This window comes from Eretmochelys imbricata, chromosome 1 (assembly GCF_965152235.1).
Source record: "Eretmochelys imbricata isolate rEreImb1 chromosome 1, rEreImb1.hap1, whole genome shotgun sequence".
Taxonomy (NCBI): Eukaryota; Metazoa; Chordata; order Testudines; family Cheloniidae; genus Eretmochelys; species Eretmochelys imbricata.
Window position 1 is genome coordinate 38,982,087 of NC_135572.1, and position 19,845 is coordinate 39,001,931.

The following is a 19,845-nucleotide window of genomic DNA, read 5'->3' on the forward strand; positions in this document are numbered from 1 at the left end:
GATCCATCTGGTGGCTCCTCTTTCTGCCTCTCTCCGCTAATATATGCTAAGTATAAAGAAAAAAATTGATCTTTTTGAAATAAACAAGATGAATGTAACTCATCTGCATTTAACCAAAATATTTCATGAAACAGCAGAGACAAGTTCATAGAATAAACCTGTTACAGAAAATTCCTTTCACTTAACTAGAACTTGCAGCTAATAGGCCATATTGTTAAATGGAAAAGACAACAAGTGTGTTATGAGTTAAAATGCTGGGATCTTCATCTTTTGAGTTTGGTTCTTATCAGCCCCACCTAGTTTAATTCCATCTGTTTTACTGACATTAATACCCTGTGTATTAAATTAAGTGATGAGCACTAACCAGACTTCTGCATCCAAACACTCATAAGCTTTAAGGAAAGTTAGTTTCAAGCTTTAGTTCTTTGACCCACCACTACTTGAAGAAAACACCCTTCCCCCAAATAAACAAAAAAACCAATCAAAACAGGTAGTTAACACAATACAATTGTCTCCCAGTCCAGGGTTCTCCCATATTCTGGTGTTTCCATGGATTTCTGTGTTCTAAGGAGTGATCTAAATCTAGGGAATAATTTGGTCAACTGCTGATCTCTAGCTCTTTGCGTACCAAGTGATTGTCAATATTTAGTATAGACCCAGAAGTTATGAAAAGCTGTTACCCCTCAGAAGTTTCATGTATTAGCTGATGGTGATTGTTGTAATCTTTTAGAAGGGTACAAGAAGTATATTTGTTGTCTCTTATAAGAATAAGTTTCTTTACAGTGAAACATTGGTTGCTCTCAGATCTAGGCAATGCACATATTGACTAGTTTGGTTGCAAGTAAGTTCCTTAGGATTTATATGTGCTTGGTGTAGAATTGTTGAAATACCCTTGATTGTGCCATATCCGCATCTCTGCTGGAGTCTTCCATGATACTAGCTTAGCAAAGCAGAGTTTTCAAACTGAGCAATCATTTGCAAAATTCAGGATCATGTCAGCCTTAATATTTGACTGATGCTTTTCAAAGTTTGTACTGTAGCAAATAGAGCGGTACATGAACGCTGCTGTTCGTCTTTTGAATACAAATCTGGCTGGATCCTCATCTTCACAATGTTCAAGTAAAGGCTAATCACAGCTGCATACCTTACAGAGCACTGATACCTAGCAAGTTTCTAGGTTAGCACCTACAGATTTCAGATTCTTGTTTAAGTTGTTTTAAAAAGCACATAACCTGAAAATGGAAATAAAGTCTGTATCTTAAATGAGGTGAGCACCATTTCAAAACAAAACAAACCGTTGTTGTTTTTTAAAGCCTGGAGATGAAGGTTTGGAGCATTTTCAAACCCTGGTTCCGCTTCCTCTATAGAAAAACTTCTGGCCATGCCTTGTCAGACAGGGCAGAGCAGCCAGGGGAGGACCTGGGACTATGGAGCCAACTTGATGTTGAGGCCAGATTTCCATTACCAAATGGGGCAGGAGAGTACAGAAAAGTGCAGAAGTGGAAGCAAGATAGATGATACATGATGGCCGCTGCAAGCGGCTCACCACCAGTCGTCTGGTCTGCCTTTCACAGAGTCATTGGGAGAGGAGCAGAGGGTATTGGCTACCCAAGCTCTCCTTTGCTTGTACTCACACTGAGGTTTGGGGGACTGGGCTTTGAAGTTTGATTGCGTTGCTTCTCATTGTGAGCTCGAGACAGGGATGTGAGGAATAGCCAAGCTGCGTCTCACTGCTGCTTTTGTCTATGGGAATCAGTAGAAAAGTGCTGGGAACTCAGCCATATTCTTCCTTCTCCAGCACAGAATAAGGGAAGAGGGAAACTGGCTAGTAAATGGTTTGGTTCTTGCAGTTCCATGGGGACTGAGTGGGAATTAGACTGTTTCAGGCTTGATAGAGAAGGCACAGCCAAGTGGTTGAAGGACATGGACTCTCAAATACCTCTGATGGAAGTCTCTCCTGAGAGCCAGGGAACTATAATGTCAATTAGTTTAGAACCAACGTGTGGATGCTTTACAAGGCACAAAGATGAAGACACCCTGTGCCTCTTCCTGTGATTTGAAGACTTTCTTTGGAGAGACTGTGGCAGTTTCTAGGAGGGAAAGAGTTGTGAGAACTATATACAGCTTAGACAGAAGAGTTAAACTGCAGTGTGATATTCAGTATGGGGGTATCTTAGCTCTCACTGGGTAACATCTTGGAGAAATATAAAAACAAGTGTGTGAAATTGAATACCAAATCCATTTTAAGTTCTTCAGCAGCAGTTGCTGTTGAATGTTGGGTAAAAATAATATGAAATAGTAATGTTATGTGGCTTCTGAAAAATGAGAGTTCATGACCTTTCTTCCCAGGAATATGGAGGAAAAATCCCAAGACTGCAGGAAAGCAATGGCACATTTTATACCTACCATGACATAAAGTGATTACTCCATCATGACAACTTAGCCTGGCATTGGACAGCTGCTGTGTTGAAAACACTATGCTCATTTTTACAGATTAACAGGCTGTAAACATTGCCTTACCCAATGACTTAGCATTAAGTGAGTTGGAACAAAAGATGAAAATTGATTTTTCTTTGCCCACACTTGGCAGTTTTCTAGCAATCAAAACTTCAAATCTGAAGCAAAGGTACTGGAAGGGACTGTAGGTGGTCTGACACTAAATTGATGAGGCCATAAAAGTATGTACCCAAGTAGATAAATTGGGAATTGTTCACTGAGTCTGGTCTTGGCGCTCCAGGATTTTATTGAAATGTGAACAAGCAACTGGAATTTGTGTTCAGACCATTAAACAGTAAAAATAAATACTGGTGCTCTCACTTCTACAGTATCCTCCATTGATAATCATATTGCCGTGGGAACTTCTGTGGCAGAGCCAATGTAGAGCATCTGTAATATTGTAGCCAAGGAAGTTCTACACAATCAGTAGCTATTGTGGTGGTGGTTTTTAAATGAATGTCTTTGGGAATCCTAAGCTACTGATTGTGTAGAACTTCCTTGGCTACAATATTACAGATGCTCTGTATTGGCTCTGCCACAGAAGTTCCAACGGCAATGTGATGGTTTAAAAAGAGTGGAAATTCTGAGATATCTTGCTTATGGAATATTTTCTCAATAAAAATTGTATTTTTAAGGGTGATTAAATTTGGTCTCTAAAAGCCTGGGGATATCTTTGTTCAGAAACCTCTTCCTTTGCCTGGGGTTTGGTGTAGAAAAAACGTAAGAACATCAGAATGGCCATACGGGGTCAGACCAAAGGTCCATCTAGCCCAGTGTCCTGTCTTCCGACAGTGGCCAATGCCAGGTACCCCAGAGGGAATGAACAGAACAGGTAGTCATCAAGTGATCCATCTCCTGTCATCCATTACCAGCTTCTGGCAAACAGAGGCTAGGGACACCATCCCTGCCCATTCTGGCTAATAGCCATTGATGGACCTATCCGCCATGAATTTATCTGGTTTCTTTTTTGAACCCTGCTATAGTCTTGGCCTTCACAACATTCTTTGGCAAAGAGTTGCACAGGTTGACTATGCATTACGTGAAGAAATACTTCCTTTTATTTGTTTTAAACCTTCTGCCTATTAATTTCATTTGGTGACCCCATGTTCTTGTGTTACGAGAAGGAATAAATAACACTTCCTTATTTACTTTCTCCACACCAGTCATAGTTTTATAGACCTCTATCATATCCCCCCTTAGTTGTCTCTTTTCCAAGCTGAAAAGTCCCAATCTTATTAATCTGTCCTCATATGGAAGCTGTTCCATACCCCTAATCATTTTTGTTGCCCTTTTCTGAACCTTTTCCAAATCCAATATATCTTTCCAACAGATCTCTCAAAGTTAAGAACTAGATTTTTTTCATGAGAAAACTAAAGACCTTGAATATCTACAGTATAATTTAACTTCATGATTATATAACAGGATTCCTTAATTTCCTACTTTTTGTGCTTTTAAAAATCTAATTTTAATTCTAAACTATTGAATAATCCAGCAAAAAACATCTGGCATGTACATGTGTAAGAAAAAATAAAATTTAGGCTGCCAATAAATAATCTAGTTCTGTAACTGTCTGCATTTTATAGAATTTTGTTAAAGAAATTCCAATTTGAATCTACCTTCCAATACTTAGTAACTCTGTAGTATTTTAAAGATTCTAATTCTTGCCACACACCTGTAAGGTCATTGAACAAGCACCCCCACCTCATACATGGAAACACAGAGACTGGGAGGTTTTAGGGACCTGCATTTCCAAAGGTGCTCAGTACCTGCCCCTTTCTTTAAGGTAAATTGCAGTCTTGGATACTAAACATGTCTGAAAATAGGATCTGGTTGTACTTTTGGGTGCCAAACTTGATGCACTTCATCCTGAAGATTATCATATTAGTGACGGGAAGTAGAACATAGATGTTCCTAACTCATTCCATGGACCATGCTACATCTGAAGCTTACTGAAGAACAGTGTCTTTTTTTTCCTAAGAAGATGGTGCTTAATTGCTTCCCATTTTCTGTTGTTGATACTATAAACCATACAGTCTTCTAGTGAGGTGAGATTTTTGCACATTTTTTTCTTTACTGTTTTTCCTTTATCTCATAAAGTAATAACAATTTCAGAGTGTGTGCTCATACCCCCTGCAGACATAGTCTGTTCTTGTTTGAAGGCTTATTGGTTTAGTTCATAGGATCCCTTTACTACTTGATGTAATTCTTTTCTCTTGTCTTTGTGTTGTTGGCGGACATTACTTGGCCACGCTCTGATATGCAATGTTTTCAGAGTTTATATTAGAGGGTTTGCCCAGGCCTAATTTTTAAGCCCATCCCAAGCCCCCCTGACCTGAGCCAGAGAGGGTTGAGTGGTTTGCGGTGTGCCCTTCTCACCGGATACCACCCGTTGCTGAACTAGATGTGCTGCAGAGTGAGGCACTGCAACTCCTTGGCATACACTCTTTGCAGCGTGCACAGGGCAGCAAGGTGGCAGTAGGAACAGGGCGCACAGCCACTGCCACCACTGCAGTGACCCCATAGGCAGTCGAGGGTCATCAGAGGCGACCTGACCTGAGCCCAAGAAGACTGCGTTGTTTTCTGACCCAAACCCCAAACTTGTAGTTAGGTTCTGTAGTGTTGCAGGAAGCTCTAGTTTGTAGTACTGCAATTACATAAACCTATTCACAGTAATAGTTGAGATGCTGTGGCATTTTTTCCTCTCAATTTACATTTCCTTTCTTGTCTATAATGTGTTTTTATGAACATTTGACTCAATACTATCTGTTCTATTAAAAAGATACATAGAGAAACATGCAATTATATTGTTACAAATATAGCTTTCTTAACATAGCAAATATGCTATCTTAACATATATAAATATGCACTTGCACTTAAAAATAAACATACTTAAAGGGGTGGGAATGAACTTTATGGCTCAGCTCACTGGTAATGGATAAGCCTCTTGCTTGTGGGCTATCAGTTTGAAGCTAGAGAGAGTGCAATAATTACTCTTGGGGGAATTCCGCACCAAAAAATTAAAAGTTCTGCGCATAATATTTTAAAATTCTGCATATTTTATTTGTCAAAATAACACAATTTAATCACTTCAATTTCAATTATGTTGGTAATTTTTTTCAAAATACCTGTTAGCAAGTATGTCTAACAATACAGGACCCCCCCCCCGCAAAAAATATATTCAGGAAATATAAATAAATCTATTTGATAAATAGATTTCTTACTAGGCATATATATACAGAACTTTGAGTAATTCATTTACATTACAATACAGAAACATATTTCCTGTACCCCTCAGAAACAGTGCAAAGGCTTGGGAGAGTCAGGGGTAACGGAGGAGCAGAGGGAAGGAGCCTGGGAGTGAATATGTATGGTGGTTGCGTGTGGGTGGGAGAAATATGGAATAGTTTCTTGAGGGGAAGGGAGGAGGGATTGTTAGGGAGTTGGGGAGCTTCCCCCATGCAGACTCTGGCTGTCCCCGAGCCTCTCCCATTCAGTCAAGCACATCTGCCCATGTGTCCTTGAATCCCCCCATCCCATGTGGCCCTGGAGCCTCCTTCCATTCAGCCCGGGCTCAATGCTGTCACCCCACTAGCTCCTGAGTCTAGGACCCAGTCTGTCCTCCCTCCCCCCCGCCTATGACTAGCCCTTCTGAGCCCCAGTCTGTGACCCCTTAGCAGCCCTGTGTGCCCCACCCCATTCTGCCTCCTAACCTGGCTCCGTGGGCAGGCTGCTGTAATGAATACTTATCAGAATATATCAAAGCACTTTGCAAAGAAAGACAGGTTCATCCTCATTTTACAAATGGGAAAACCAAAGCACAGAGATGAAGTGACTTGCCCAGGGTCACTCAGCACAGCAGTGGCAGAGTTCAGGCTAGAACCCAGGTCTTCTGAGTCTCTCCAGTGTTCTATCTGCTATACTCTTTGAATAGGTTGGCTATAGTTCAATTCCCACGTTACAGGTGGTATTAACTGGCACCATGCAGCAACTAAGGATTGAATTGGGCTTTTGAGAGCTAGCTACCCTCTTACCCCTGAAATGTTCTGTCTGCCTCATGCCATAATGATGAGTATGGTATAAGAATAAAAGTAGTGTGGGGAATCTCGTGCTTATATGTTTTGTGGATAAATAGGATGTCAGTCTCTAGGGTCTGTTAATCTGGCATCTTTCACTAGCACTGCATTTACCACAATAAAGTTAAAAGAATCACTTATTGAAACTTTGCCAAATTTTCTAACTCTGCGCTGTATAAGAAATGTAGCCTTCTTTTTTTTTTCTTGGCATACCTCTGTAGGACTCTCAATACTGGATACCGTATAAACGTACCCTCACTTCTTAAAGTCTGTCGCACAAATGAAAAAAGGATTGCACCACTATGCATGCTGAAAAGACCGATTGGAAGCTATGTTCTAGCAGTGAAGCTTGTGGGCTAGAGAAAACATTTCCCCCCCTGATCTTAGCAATCAGGCAGCTAAACCACACCTCACAGATTCAAAAATTTAATTTTACAAAATCAAATAACTGTTGCACCTATTCTGAAATATGTTCAGTCACATAGCAAAATAAATGTAAAAATAATTAGCAAATAAAAGTAACAGTTAATATGGAAAGCAGAAAAATAGTAAAATTACTATATAAAATGTTAAAGTAAAAATAGCGTTTTAGAGAAATTTTGTGTTTTAGCAGCTTGAAGTAGATACATCTTTTAAGTAGTTCATCCAAAGATTTCCTATTATTGTATTGCTTACGTGGTTTTCTTTGCTGCATCAAGAAAAGCTGGCTAAAGTAGGAAATCTTCTGCAGCAAACTAATGCTTTTCAGGTTAGTTTAACAAAAATACAGTGGCTCACTTCGTGGCTTTGATTATTAGTGTGAATTACAAATTCAAAAGTGCTTTCATGTTTGCTTACAAGTGCCACAAACCAGAAGAGAAGAGGATGGCGGTTTCTGTCCACTGACAGAATATAGAACAGCAAAGAACCTGTGGGGGATAACTAGGAGAGAGCCCAGAAACACCCTATGTAGCAGGCACTTTTGACAATCTGTGAGGACAAACCGTCTTGCTTCTCCATATAGTCTTGTGGTGGACTGTATATAGGCTGATAGTTGAGTTCCAGCCTATGGCTTCCCCTTTAAGATAAAGATGAATAGAATTACGGGGTACTGGAACAATTTGTATAGTGGGGGTGCTGACAGCCATTGAACCAAACTGTAAACCCTTTGTATGATGGAAACCACTTCAAGCCAGGGGGTGCGAGAGCACCCCCAGCATCCCCAGTTCCAGCACCTATGTAGAATTATGCTTGTGCAGAGCCTGAAACACATTGCATTTGTAGGGCAAGTGATGAGATTGAGGGAAGGCACACCTTGCTAAGCTGTTAGGGAAAGGAGTATAAGACAGGTTAATAATTGCTACATAACAAAACAAAAGTAGGTGACAGCACAGCTTTTCAATACTGCTGCTGCTGCAGTTACTAGTTGTCATAATAGATGTGGTTGCCATCTGATAATACAGTACATTAGCCTGTCGTAAACCATTTTTCCTCCAGTTTTGCTAAGGTTGTCATTTTTTATTTTATGGTGCATTATTTTCAGTGTATTAGTGTACTGACCATGAGGAAGATTTACTTTCTCCAGTGAATTTTTGTATTTCCCTTTATATTTAATGTAGTACAGTAAGTGCAGTATATTACATAACTAAAAATTTCAGGTTCTCCTAACCATTGTTTCCTTCAGATTTATGCGACTCCTTTTCTCGCTCTTGTCAAATATTGATACCAGTTTGCAGACAATCCCCACTGGGGTGAATAGTGGTGTCTTTCAGGACACTGGTTTTTCAGGGATGATGAATGATATGTATGTATACTTCCTAGTGAGTCTTAGTGATCCATTTTGCCATAAGATGATTGCTCTGCTGGCAAGTGTCACTTGATTCTGAATAATATGTCATTCTGTGTCACTTGATACCTGAATAATATGTCTTTTGTATTTAAAAACACCCTCAAAATTACTGAGGTCTGGACCTCACATCTTACGTGATTCTATGCCCATGTAATCCTTCCTGCTGGATGGGAGCAGATTACCTGTGAAATTGAAACAACAATCTTAATAGTTGTAAAGGTTTGGACTCACCCCTGCGGTGCCTCCTGCTGGTAGAGCGCCCTCTGCAGGCTGGTGATCTGCCTTACCACCGGCCCCTGTGTCCGTCCCAGGAGCCAGTGCCCCTTTCTCTTTACTATCTCCCTGGCAATAGCCCCACACTCTCAGGTTCTGGGTCTCCCCACCCAGGGGAACCCCCACCCCCTAACCCCACCTCGCCTCAGTCTGGGCTACTGCAAGTCCCCTCTTAGCCCCTTGTATCGGGGACAGACTGCAGTGTATATGCCACTCATCACAGGCAAGGGGGTTTTGAACCTGCTGCCTCCACCTACCCATGGGCTGCCCCTCTGCAACCCTGCACCTATTCGGCCTGTAGTCAGACCTGCAGCCTGAGGCTTTCCAGGCTGGAGCTCTCAGCTCCTCTGGCCCTTCCCAAGCCCTGCTCCAATCTAGGTGTCCTACTCGGCACCTTGCAGTAAAGCCCTTTTCCCTCTTACAGGCAGAGGGAGACTGACTGGGCTCCTGTCTCACAGCCTCTTATTGGGGCCAGCTGGGCCTGATTGAGCTGACCACAGCTGCAGCTGCTCCCTTAATCCTGCTGGGCTTTTCCCCACAGCTCCAGCCCTCTCCCCAAGCTGGCCTCAGCCCAGTCAAGGCTAGAGTGGGTAACCACCCGACTACAGTAGTCAACATTAACTATTTCACTGTTGATCACTTCAGCAGAAACATAGGATAATGTGCTTATTTCACCAGTCCAAACTACTCAAGATTCTGAAAGTCCCAGCTATTCCCTACCTGTTGGTCAAAACCTATCGCTTCCCTTTCTTCCAACAACTTCTGCAATGTAGTTGTTTTATCAGTTCACAAATCTAAAGCACAACAGACAGAAAACATGGGTATAGCATAAAATAAATGGTCAGGGTTTGTGCTGATTGACTGTATTGTTACCTTTTCTAGATAGCGCTGCTCATTCCATGGTAGTCATGGGAGAACATGTAGGGACGTGTGGATGGATTTTACTGTTTCTAATGTTGTAGTTTTCGTTTCACTGGTGTCCTTGGAATTTTCTGTTGCACTCAGAAAGCTCTCTGTTAAATGGGATGAATCTAATATGGCAGCTAGATGCTGCAGGGGTTGGAACTGCAAACATAAATGCTGTTTAACACTAAATCTCCACACTCTTTCTCTCAGCTGAACACTCCCATGCATATGTTCATCCACTTCTTACAGACTGTGGTTGGAGCGCAGGAGGGAAGGGTTGTGGAGCTGGAGAGTTCCTTGATAGCCATTTGTCCCACATGATTGGGGGGAGCAGCGCTGTGGGTGGCATCCAGAACCATCGGGTCTACTCATCCCGTCAGGTACCTGAACTGCTGCAAAGTGTGCACAAGCAGACCCGTGGTGAATGCTGCAGAAGTAGGTGGACTTGAGTGTAACACCAAGGTCATGGTACCACTCAATGTAAGGTAGTAGCTGTAGAAGCAGCAGTTGCTGTTTGCGGTTTTCCTGTCATGAGAGAGAGGAGGAAGTTGCTCAGGCCCTCCATGTCAACCCAACTATTGTCTGGCTAGTCATGCTGATGAGGGAAGCCAGTGGCTTTAGCCAGTGATATTCAGTCTGTATCTAGATTGTGCATTGGCTGTTGCCATATATAGGCAGTGAGAAGGGAGTCTATCTCACAGCACCAGCAAGTGAGTGTGACTTGGAGGGTCCAGGTTGTCTGGTGCCAATGGGATATAAGTTACTTAGAACACTCTAAAGATATTTGTTTTTTATTATATGACCTGATTCAAGCAGTTGCATCTATGCAAAAGTACCTTAGCCTTGTTTATATTAGTCATCCTATTCTAAAACTCACCTTTAGTGCGTATGTTTTGGCAAATAGCTTTTTACTTAATACCATAAACAGAAGTTAAAGTTCAAATCCTAGTGTAGTCTTTTTTGACAAAAAGTAACCATGTTCTCTCCCATCTGCTTTTTTAAAATACAGAATACCTCGAATTCAAAATTGAAGAAGAAAGCTACTAAAACCAAAGAAGCCAAAAAAATATTGAAGAGGAAATTTAAAGTCAACACAAAAATTGTCTTTACTGAAGATGGGGAGGTAAGATCGGTTCAAAATACACAGCAGACTCTCGTGGTAGTTGAATTTATATTTTCTGTGAAAACAAATATACTTCAAACTGAGTCATAGCGCTTCTGATTTTAGGTTTTAACTGGGAAACATTAATAAAACACCCTCAATTAAAAAAATTGTGTTTATCCAATAAACCACTGGAAAAAACGTTGGAAATAGTTACTTGTTTCTGAGGACTTGTTGCGAGCATTACTGCTCCATCGAGACAGTGGTGTGAATTCTGAAGTACACTAACATGTTGTACATTAATTGGTCCATGGAGACCCTGCTGGTGTGCACTAAAGGTTCCCTAGTGTGTTTTAACGTAGGACTGTTTGAAACAGTACTACGTTAAAGCACACTAGGGTACATTAAAAAGAGATTACACCTTTTACAGTATATACTACTATTGTGAGTAATATGCGTAATATTATATAATACAGAGAGAGCCCTCCAAAAAACATATTTTTGGACATCCACATAAAACTCAAATTGCTTAAAAAACCAAACAAACCCTGAAAATGAAATTAATAAACCACAAAAAAACCAAAAAACCCTAGTTATTCAGTTTGGTCCAGATTTTCAAAAGTACTTTCTGCTCATAATTGAAGCTAGATTTGCAAAACAGCTCAGCTCCCATTTAAATCTAATTGTACTGAGAACAATAGGAGCAGATGTATACTGAACCCTTTTCATATATTCCGATGTTTAAATGCAGGCTCTTGGGTTCTTTTGGAAATCTGGCCCTCCCAACTGCAGAAGAGAAAGTCTCTGGTGTTTTTTAAGGAAGATCTGTCAAATCCCAATGCTATCACTTGAAAAATTTCTACCAATCCCTTGTATGGCAGTGGAATTAAAAGATGTGTCCCTATTTTTCTCTCAGATGTCCAGTATTTGTAGCTTTCATATGTCATCTGAGTAAAGAAGGTGCCAAGCTTATATACCAAATAGGGGGGAGATAGCTGTGCATTGAACTCTAGTAATTTAATTGGCTATCACCTAACACCATTTGGAAAAATGTATTCATTTTTAAATAGAAGTGAACTGCTGTATAGTGCTAGCCACTCCAGTACTGTTTGGTTGTAACCCAAACAAGCAAAGCTCAGTGCTGCTTAAATATTAAATCTCTCTAACATATGATTTCAGAAACATCAGAAGTTTGCTTTGGTTTTTTGTTTTCTGTGTTGAGATAAAAGGTAGCTTTTGTATTAGAGCAGTTTCATCAGTTAATGGGATGTAAACTAAATATAGTGATTACTTTTAAAATTTCTCAGTTGCCTTTGTAACTAAATAACATTCCCACAGTATGCTGAACATTGGGAATACTGTGGTAATATTACTTAGTTATCAAAATTCGAAAGCTTTTAAGGATGGCCTCACTAATAGAAGCAGTCTGTTCGAAACGATAACTAATTTCAGACATGGAAAAATTCCCTCAGTAATTTTTAAAGTATTTACTTCTCCAAGAAACATATTAAAACTAGGCCCTTTAGACGGCTATGGTACATAATGGACAAAACGCCTGGTTAGTAGAGTTACACCAGTAGTAAATTAGGCTCAGTGCATTCACTTGGATTTATAAGATACTGTAATGAATCAAAAGAGCATGCGATTCCATCCATATACACATTTTAGTAAAGATAAATTTTGTGTGTTTGTAAGGGGTTTTCAAAGGGAAAATATGAAAATTGTTTAAATTAAGCTGAAATCTAAATGCCTTTTTAAATAATTTAACATGCTGCTGCTTTAATGCTGTTTTGGAACAAAAAGTGAATGCTGAGGGGGTGTAGTGTAGTGTGTGTAGTAGCTGATAGAAATTCTCTGCTTTAATTTTTTAGCAAGTGCTTTAAAATATTTCTCTTGCATTCTGAATCATAGATGCTGGTCTGTCAGTTTGTATAATTACGACAATGTATTAAGATTTGTTCATGAATTTATGTGAGGGATGATCATGACTGCAGTTGCACTGTGTTCAGAATATGAAATAGAAATGCTATTCTTATAATAACTCTTAAGGAAGTCTCATAGGGGAAAGCTACTGGAAAAGATTAATCATGGCTTTAAAGATACAAGCCTTAATTTCCAGACATTTGTGCATGCAGTTACCACCATTGCATGTGTAAATTGGGTATAATTGCATACACAAGTAGTCAGTTGTGCATTTAACTGGCCAATTCATATATATATATGCCTAATTGGACATACATTTTTAAAGATGCAGTTACACGAAGCTGTCTTAAAATCTGGCCAATGAATTATAGTTCTTTAGTAAGTCAGTTCATAATGCATAGAGGTAATTAGACCTGGTTGTGTTTTTAAAAACACAATCTTGGATACCAAAATTTGAGAAAGGGATTCATTTCTTTTGAACCCCCAAACTGGTACTTGTAAGTATGAGGAGGAACAAAGCATTCAAATTTAGCTGGTGGGTAGATAAGTGTTTCATGTGATCCAGAGCAGTGAACCATAAAGCAACGAGGACAGAGACTAAAAATGAGCACAGGGATTATAGTTTGAACAGCAGCACAACAGAGAACAGGTTTTGGAGTTATTTATAGAAATATAAACTTTGCATCTGTAGAAGTTATTCCAACATTCTGATGGGCTCTAATGAAACCACGCTGAAGTTTTACTGTGCTACTTAATATATTTCTGTTTAGTAAAATAAAACTCTTTTAAGACGTGTGTTCTGAATATTGTACACAAATGAATTCATTTTACAACAGGGAATACATTGCAATTGGTTTTATTTGTGGGTATGAAGGACCAGGAGGATGCAGCACAGAGTATTAGTAAATGATCCTCTTTCTTCTTGCCTGACAGCAGATCAAAATTCTGAACTTGTTTTCCCTTTTTTTGCAAAATATATTGGAGTGTCATAAATTTTCTCCACGTATATCCACTCTTTTGTTTAAAGAAACCCTCCCACCCCCATCCACAAGAACTACATTTTTGAAAGGCTACTCCAAAAGAAGGTTGCTTGTCATGTGAAAGATGTTTGCAAGGTTTTGTTGAATACTTCTGAATCCTTGGCTTAAATCTCTGAAACTCAAGATCAGAATAATGCATTGAAGCCAAGCCCATAAGTCATGGGTAATCAACATTCTGCCTGGAAGTCACATTTGGCCCTTCAACACTGCTAATGCAGTCTGGAAGAATAACTATTAGAAAACTTTACATCTGGCATTCTCTGTAGTCTGTTACAACATGCCACAACAACAAGCATACTCCCACCTACTTGCTTACGTACAAGTTCTTCTTCCAGTGCTTGCTCATGTCGATTCCTTTCTAGGTGTTTGTGCGCCCCCATGCACAGTTGTCGGAGATTTTTGCCTTAGCGGTATCTGTAGGGTCAGCTATGGCAGCCTCTGGGGTGCCGTGCTCATGTGTCAGTATATTAGGCACTGCCAGTCCTACACCCTCTCAGTTCCTTCTTACGACCTGTGACAGTTGTTCGGAGCGCCTTCCCCTTGCCTAGCAAGTGGTTAGCGTTTTTTCCTTCACTTCATGCTTTATTGCTTTGTAGTTCTGTTGACGGTAGTTAGCTAGTGAAGTAGTTGTTAAGCACTGTAGTTAGTAAGTTAGGGTCCCAGCGGGGACTTTGCCCCAGGTGGGGCATGCACCAGTTTCCAGGTTTTAAGCCCTACAGTGACTGTGACAGGTCTATGCCTGTTAGTGACCCCCATAGCAGCTGCCTAAGGTGCTTGGGGGAATCACATGTAAAAGAAAAGTGTTGCATCTGTAAGAACTTTCGTCCCAGGACACAGAAGGAGAACGAGATCCATTTGATGGCCCTCCTCGTGGAGGCTGCTCTCCGCCCAGCCTCAGAGCCTTCCCAGCCAGACTCGACTCCCAGTACTTTGGCCTCTGTGTGTAGCGCATCCCCGGCACCAGGTTCTACCCAGCACCGCTCCCCTTCGCTGGTGTCCAAGAAGAAATCGAAGAAGCGTGACCCGGAAACGAGCAAGAAAGACCAAGGGGCATTGGGCAAAGGACCCTTTCAGGCAGCCCACTCCCAGTCTCCACCCTCTAGAAGAGGTTTGCCTGGGGGGAGGCGTCTGTCACTGTATGGCCGGCACTGGTCATCCTCCCGCCAATCGTCTCCAGCCTGTGGGAACGTTCCCTAACGTGGTCCAATCTGCCCGCTCCCAACACCAATCCCCTTATTCTAGGCAACATTCACCCATGGGCACGGTTAGCCGCCAGACTCAGACGTAGACAGCCTCACCGTGGTCACTGGAAGGGGATTCCTCTGGCACGGAAAAGGAGTTCATCCCTTCACCGAATCAGTGCGCAAAGCGTAGTTGGATGCCAGGATGGAGGAGTGAGTGCCCACCCCAAAACCTCCTTTGCCAATTGGAGATGAAGCCCCGGGTCCTCCCCTGGTCGTCCAGTTGGCCTCATTCAGTGTAGATGAGGATGTTGCGGGGCCCTCTCACGCTATCCCACTGGATGATTTTGAGGAGCACCAAGCCCTGCTCCAGAGGGTGGTCACAAACTTAGGCCTAGAGGTGGAAGAGATGGTAGAGCAATCAGATAACTTCTTTAATATCCTCTCCTCATCAACCCCCGGATGTGTTGCGCTTCCGGTGCACAATGGGGTCCTAAAGAGCATCATTAATGATCTAGATGATGGGATGTATTGCACCCTCAGCAAGTTTGCGGCTGACACTAAGCTGGGGGGAAAAGTAGATATGCTGGAGGGTAGAGTTAGGGTCCAGAGTGACCTAGACAAATTGGAGGATTGGGCCAAAAGACATCTGATGAGGTTCAACAAGGACAAGTGCAGAGTTCTGCGCTTAGGAAGGAAGAATCCCATGCATTGCTACAGGCTGGGGACTGACTGGCTAACGGCAGTTCTGCAGAAAAGGACCTGGGGATTACAGTGGACGAGAAGCTGGATATGAGTCAGCAGTGTGCCCTTTTTGCCAAGAAGGCTAACGGCATTTTGGGCTGCATTAGTAGGAGTATTTCCAGTAGATTGAAGGAAGTGATTATTCCCCTCTATTCAGCACTGGTGAGGCCACATCTGGAATATTGCATCCAGTTTTGGGCCCCCCACTACAGAAAGGATGTGGACAAATTGGAGAGAGTCCAGCAGAGGGCAGTGAAAATTATTAGGAGGCTGGGGCACGTGACTTACGAGGAGAGGCTGAGGGAACTGGACTTATTTAATCGGAAGAAGAGAAGAGTGGGGGGGGGTGGATTTGATAGTAGCGTTCAACTATCTGAAGGTGGCTTCTGAAGAGGATGGAACTAGGCTGTTCTCAGTGGTGGCAGATGACAGAACAAGAAGCAATGGTCTCAAATTGCAGTGGGGAGAGGCCTACGTTGGATATTAGGAAAAACTATTTCACTAGGAGGGTGGTGAAACACTGGAATGGGTTACCTAGGGAGTTGGTGGAATCTCCATCCTTAGAGGTTTTTAAGGTCAGGCTTGACAAAGCCCTGGCTGGGATAATTTAGTTGGGGTTGGACTAGATGACCTTCTGAGGTCTCTTCCAAACCTGATATTATATGATTAAAGGTTGCCAAAGCCCTCTGGCAAACCCTATCCTCAATCCCACCCACCTCCAAGAGGGCTGAAAAGAAGTATTTCATCCTAGCCAAGGGGTTTGAATACTTGTACACCCACCCAACAAGGGTCCCTTGTTGAGGAGCGTACCACAGCAGCACACTGCTCCCTCCAAATGGTGTGGGACGCAGCTGATTCGGTGGCCTGGGTGATCGCTTCAGCAGTGGTCATGAGGCATAGTTCTTGGTGTCAGACCGCATGCTTGTCCCAGGAGATGCAGTCCTCAATCCAGGACCTCCGGTTTGATGGCGTTAGACTCTTTGCAGAGCAGACAGATGCAAGGCTGCATGAACTAAAGGACATTCGGGCCACCCTCCGCTTGCTGGGTCTGCATACGCCTCAGTCGGTGAGGAAGCAGTTTTGGCCGCCCCACAACCAAGGCCTTGGCAACCTCGACAGGGGTCTGCAAGGAGATGGGATAAGGACATGAGTTTTTGTTTTCGCTGCCCTTTCTCCTCCTGCTGACCTGTGCAACCTGGCCTGGCAAAAGATCATGGGGTCCAGAAGTGCTCGTTTTGAGGGTGCGCTTGATAGTGATGCCCCAGTCAACTCCCTTGGATTCATCTCATTCATTCCTAAGCTGTCTTCGTCCCTACTATTCGGCCTAGTCACCTTGGACCGTTGGGTGCTAGAAATTGTATCTCTGGGCTACACCCAGCAATTCTCGGCCATGCGCCCCCTTCCCTGTCCCTCTTCATGGACACTTCTCACTTCATGGACCCTTCTCACGAGCAACTCGTAGTTCAAGAGGTCGACAAGCTCCTTCAGTTGGGGGCAGTGGAGGGGTTCCCTTGGGAAATGAGGGGCAAAGGGTTCTACTCCCACTATTTTCTAATGGTGAAAGCAAAAGGGGGCCTAAGATCCATTCTGTACCTGTGGCAACTCAACAAATATCTCAAAAAGTTGAAGTTCCGCATGGTCTCCTTGGCCTCCATCATTCCCTCCTTGGATCCGGGAGACTGGTATGCTGCTGTCGACTTGAAAGACACTTATTTTCACGTTTCCATCTTCCAAGGACACAGATGGTTTCTCCGTTTTATGGTGGGACAATGTCATTTCCAATTCACAGTGATGCCCTTTGGTCTCTCATCGGCCCTGCGGGTAGTCACAAAATGCATGGCTCCGGTAGCCACTTACCTAAGACATCAAGGTGTCTAGGTCTATCCTTATCTCGATGATTGGCTCATCAAGGGCAGATCGCGAGATCAAGTGCAGAGGAGTGTCGATCTGGTGTGTTCTACCTGTCGTGACCTTGGTCTATTAGTAAACAAAAAGAAATCGTCCCTCATACCAGTGCAACGGATAGAGTTCATGGGGCGGTTCTTGACTCCGTGCCGTTCAGAGCCTTCCTTCCGGAGGCCCGTTTCCAGGCTATGTTGGGCTTGATCTCCCATATAAGGGGCCACCCGCTTACCACTGCCCACACCTGCCTGAGGTTGTTAGGCCACAATGCAGCTTGTACTTAAGTGATCTGTCATGCTCAGCTCCATCTCCGGCTGCTGCAAGCATGGCTAGCGTCGGTCTACACGCCCAACAGACACGAGCTAAACCTGGTAGTCACAGTGCCGGACCACATCCGGGTATCACTTAAATGGTGGTTGGACTCTGAATCGGTGTTGAGGGGGTTCCCTTCATGGCTCCATCCCCATCGCTGTCCCTGGTTTCTGGTGCCTCGGACCTGGGCTGGGGAGTGCACTTGGGCAAGCTCAGCACACAAGGCTGCTGGTTGTGGGATGGTTGCTCCCTCCACATAAATGTCAGGGAGCTCAGAGTGGTTCATTTGGCTGGCTAGGCTTTCCAGTCCCACTTGAAGGACAAGGTGGTACAAGTCCTGATGGACAACACTGCTGCGATGTTTTATATCAACAAGTAAGGCGGAGCCAAGTTGTTGGCCCTTTGCCAAGAAACTGTCTGACTCTGGGACTTCTGTGTGCAGCATGCCATTCATCTTATGGCCGGGCACCTCCCGGGGACCAGGAATGTATTGGTAGATCGCATCAGCAGAACCTTCTCGTCGTGCCACGAATGGTCACTCCGTCCCGAGGCGATCAGTGTGATCCCCCAAAGATGGGGAAGTCCCCAGGTTGTATTTGTTTGCGACTCATCAGAATAGGAAATGCCACACGTTTTGGCGGTTTGACAGAGGCTCCCTGTCAGACACCCCCTTATTCACATGGTTGGGGGCTCTGATGTATGCTTTCCCACTGGTGACGATAATCCAGAGTCCTCAAGAAGATGAAATAGGACAAAGTGAAGGTAATTCTAATAGCCCCGGCTTGGTCTTGCCAGCCCTGGTTTGGCACACTGCTGGACTTCTAGGTGGCAGCCCTGCTGCAGCTCCCTCTCTCGCCAGATCTGCTGTCCCAGAACCACAGCAGTCTTCTGCACCTGAATCTGGCGGCACTGCACCTGACGGCTTGGCAGCTGCATGCTTAAATGCGGAAGAGCAGGAGTGCTTGGTCTGTGTCCAGCAGGTCCGGTTGGGCAGCAGGAAGCCCTCTACTAGGGAAACCTGCCTGGCCAAATGGAAATGGTTCACGTGCTGGGCATCAGATCAGGGTATTAGGCCTAAACAGGCCTCACTGCAGTCAACCCTTGACTACCTTCTATATCTTAAGTTCCAGGGCTTGTCCCTTTCATCAGTTAAGGTCCGTTTGGCCGCTATATCAGCCTTTCATCCTCCAGTCCAGGGCAAGTTGGTCTTTGTTCACGACATGATGGTCTGGTTCTTGAAGGGTCTGGAGCGACTCTGTCCTCATGTCCAGGACCCTGTCCCTCCTTGGGACCTGACTCTAGTGCTGGCACAGCTCATGGGGCCCCATTTGAGCCATTGGCTTCCTGTTGCCGCCTTCTACTCTCCTGGAAGGTGGTATTCCTGGTGGCAATAACATCTGCCCGTAGGGTCTCTGAGATTAGGGCACTTACCTTGGAGTTACCCTATACAGTGTTTTTCAAGGCCAAGGTCCAGCTGCGACTGCGCCCCGCTTTCCTGCCCGAGGTGGTTTCGCAATTTCACATGAGCCAGGACATATTCTTGCCTGTCTTCTTCCCGAAGCCTCATAAATCTGAGGAGGAGAGTAGATGACACTCTCTGGACATCAGGACAGTGCTAGCCTTTTACATTGAAAGGACAAAGCTGTTCCATAAGTCAACGCAGCTGTTCATCACGGTGGCAGACAGGATGAAAGGCTGTCTGGTGTCCACTCAGAGAATTTCATCCTGGATCACCACCTGCATCTCTTTTGCTATGATCAGGCGAAAGTGCCTCTGGCGATCATAACCGCTCATTTGACTAGGGTGCAAGTCTCCTCGGCGGCCTTCCTGGCTCAAGTGCCAATTGACGATATCTTCAGGGCCGCTACCTGGTCGTCCGTTCACACGTTCACGTCTCACTGTGTGCTTACCCAGCAAGTCCAAGACGACGCTGCCTTCGTAGAGCAGTGTTGCAACTCACATGACCTTGAACTCTGAGCCCACCTCCAGGAATGCTTCTTGTGAGTCACCTAGAATGGAATTGACATGAGCAAGCACTCGAAGAAGAAAAACGGTTGCCTACCTT

The 19,845-nt window shown here is 43.6% G+C and overlaps 1 protein-coding gene across 1 annotated transcript in view; it reads left to right on the plus strand.

Moving 5' to 3' along the window:
* The window catches only part of DDX10 (DEAD-box helicase 10), a 328,324-nt gene that overhangs the window by 188,990 nt on the left and 119,489 nt on the right, over positions 1–19,845 (plus strand). The window contains exon 14 of the mRNA XM_077808979.1: positions 10,586–10,699. Coding sequence (XP_077665105.1) covers positions 10,586–10,699 — 114 coding nt within the window. The remainder of the gene's footprint in view (positions 1–10,585; positions 10,700–19,845) is intronic.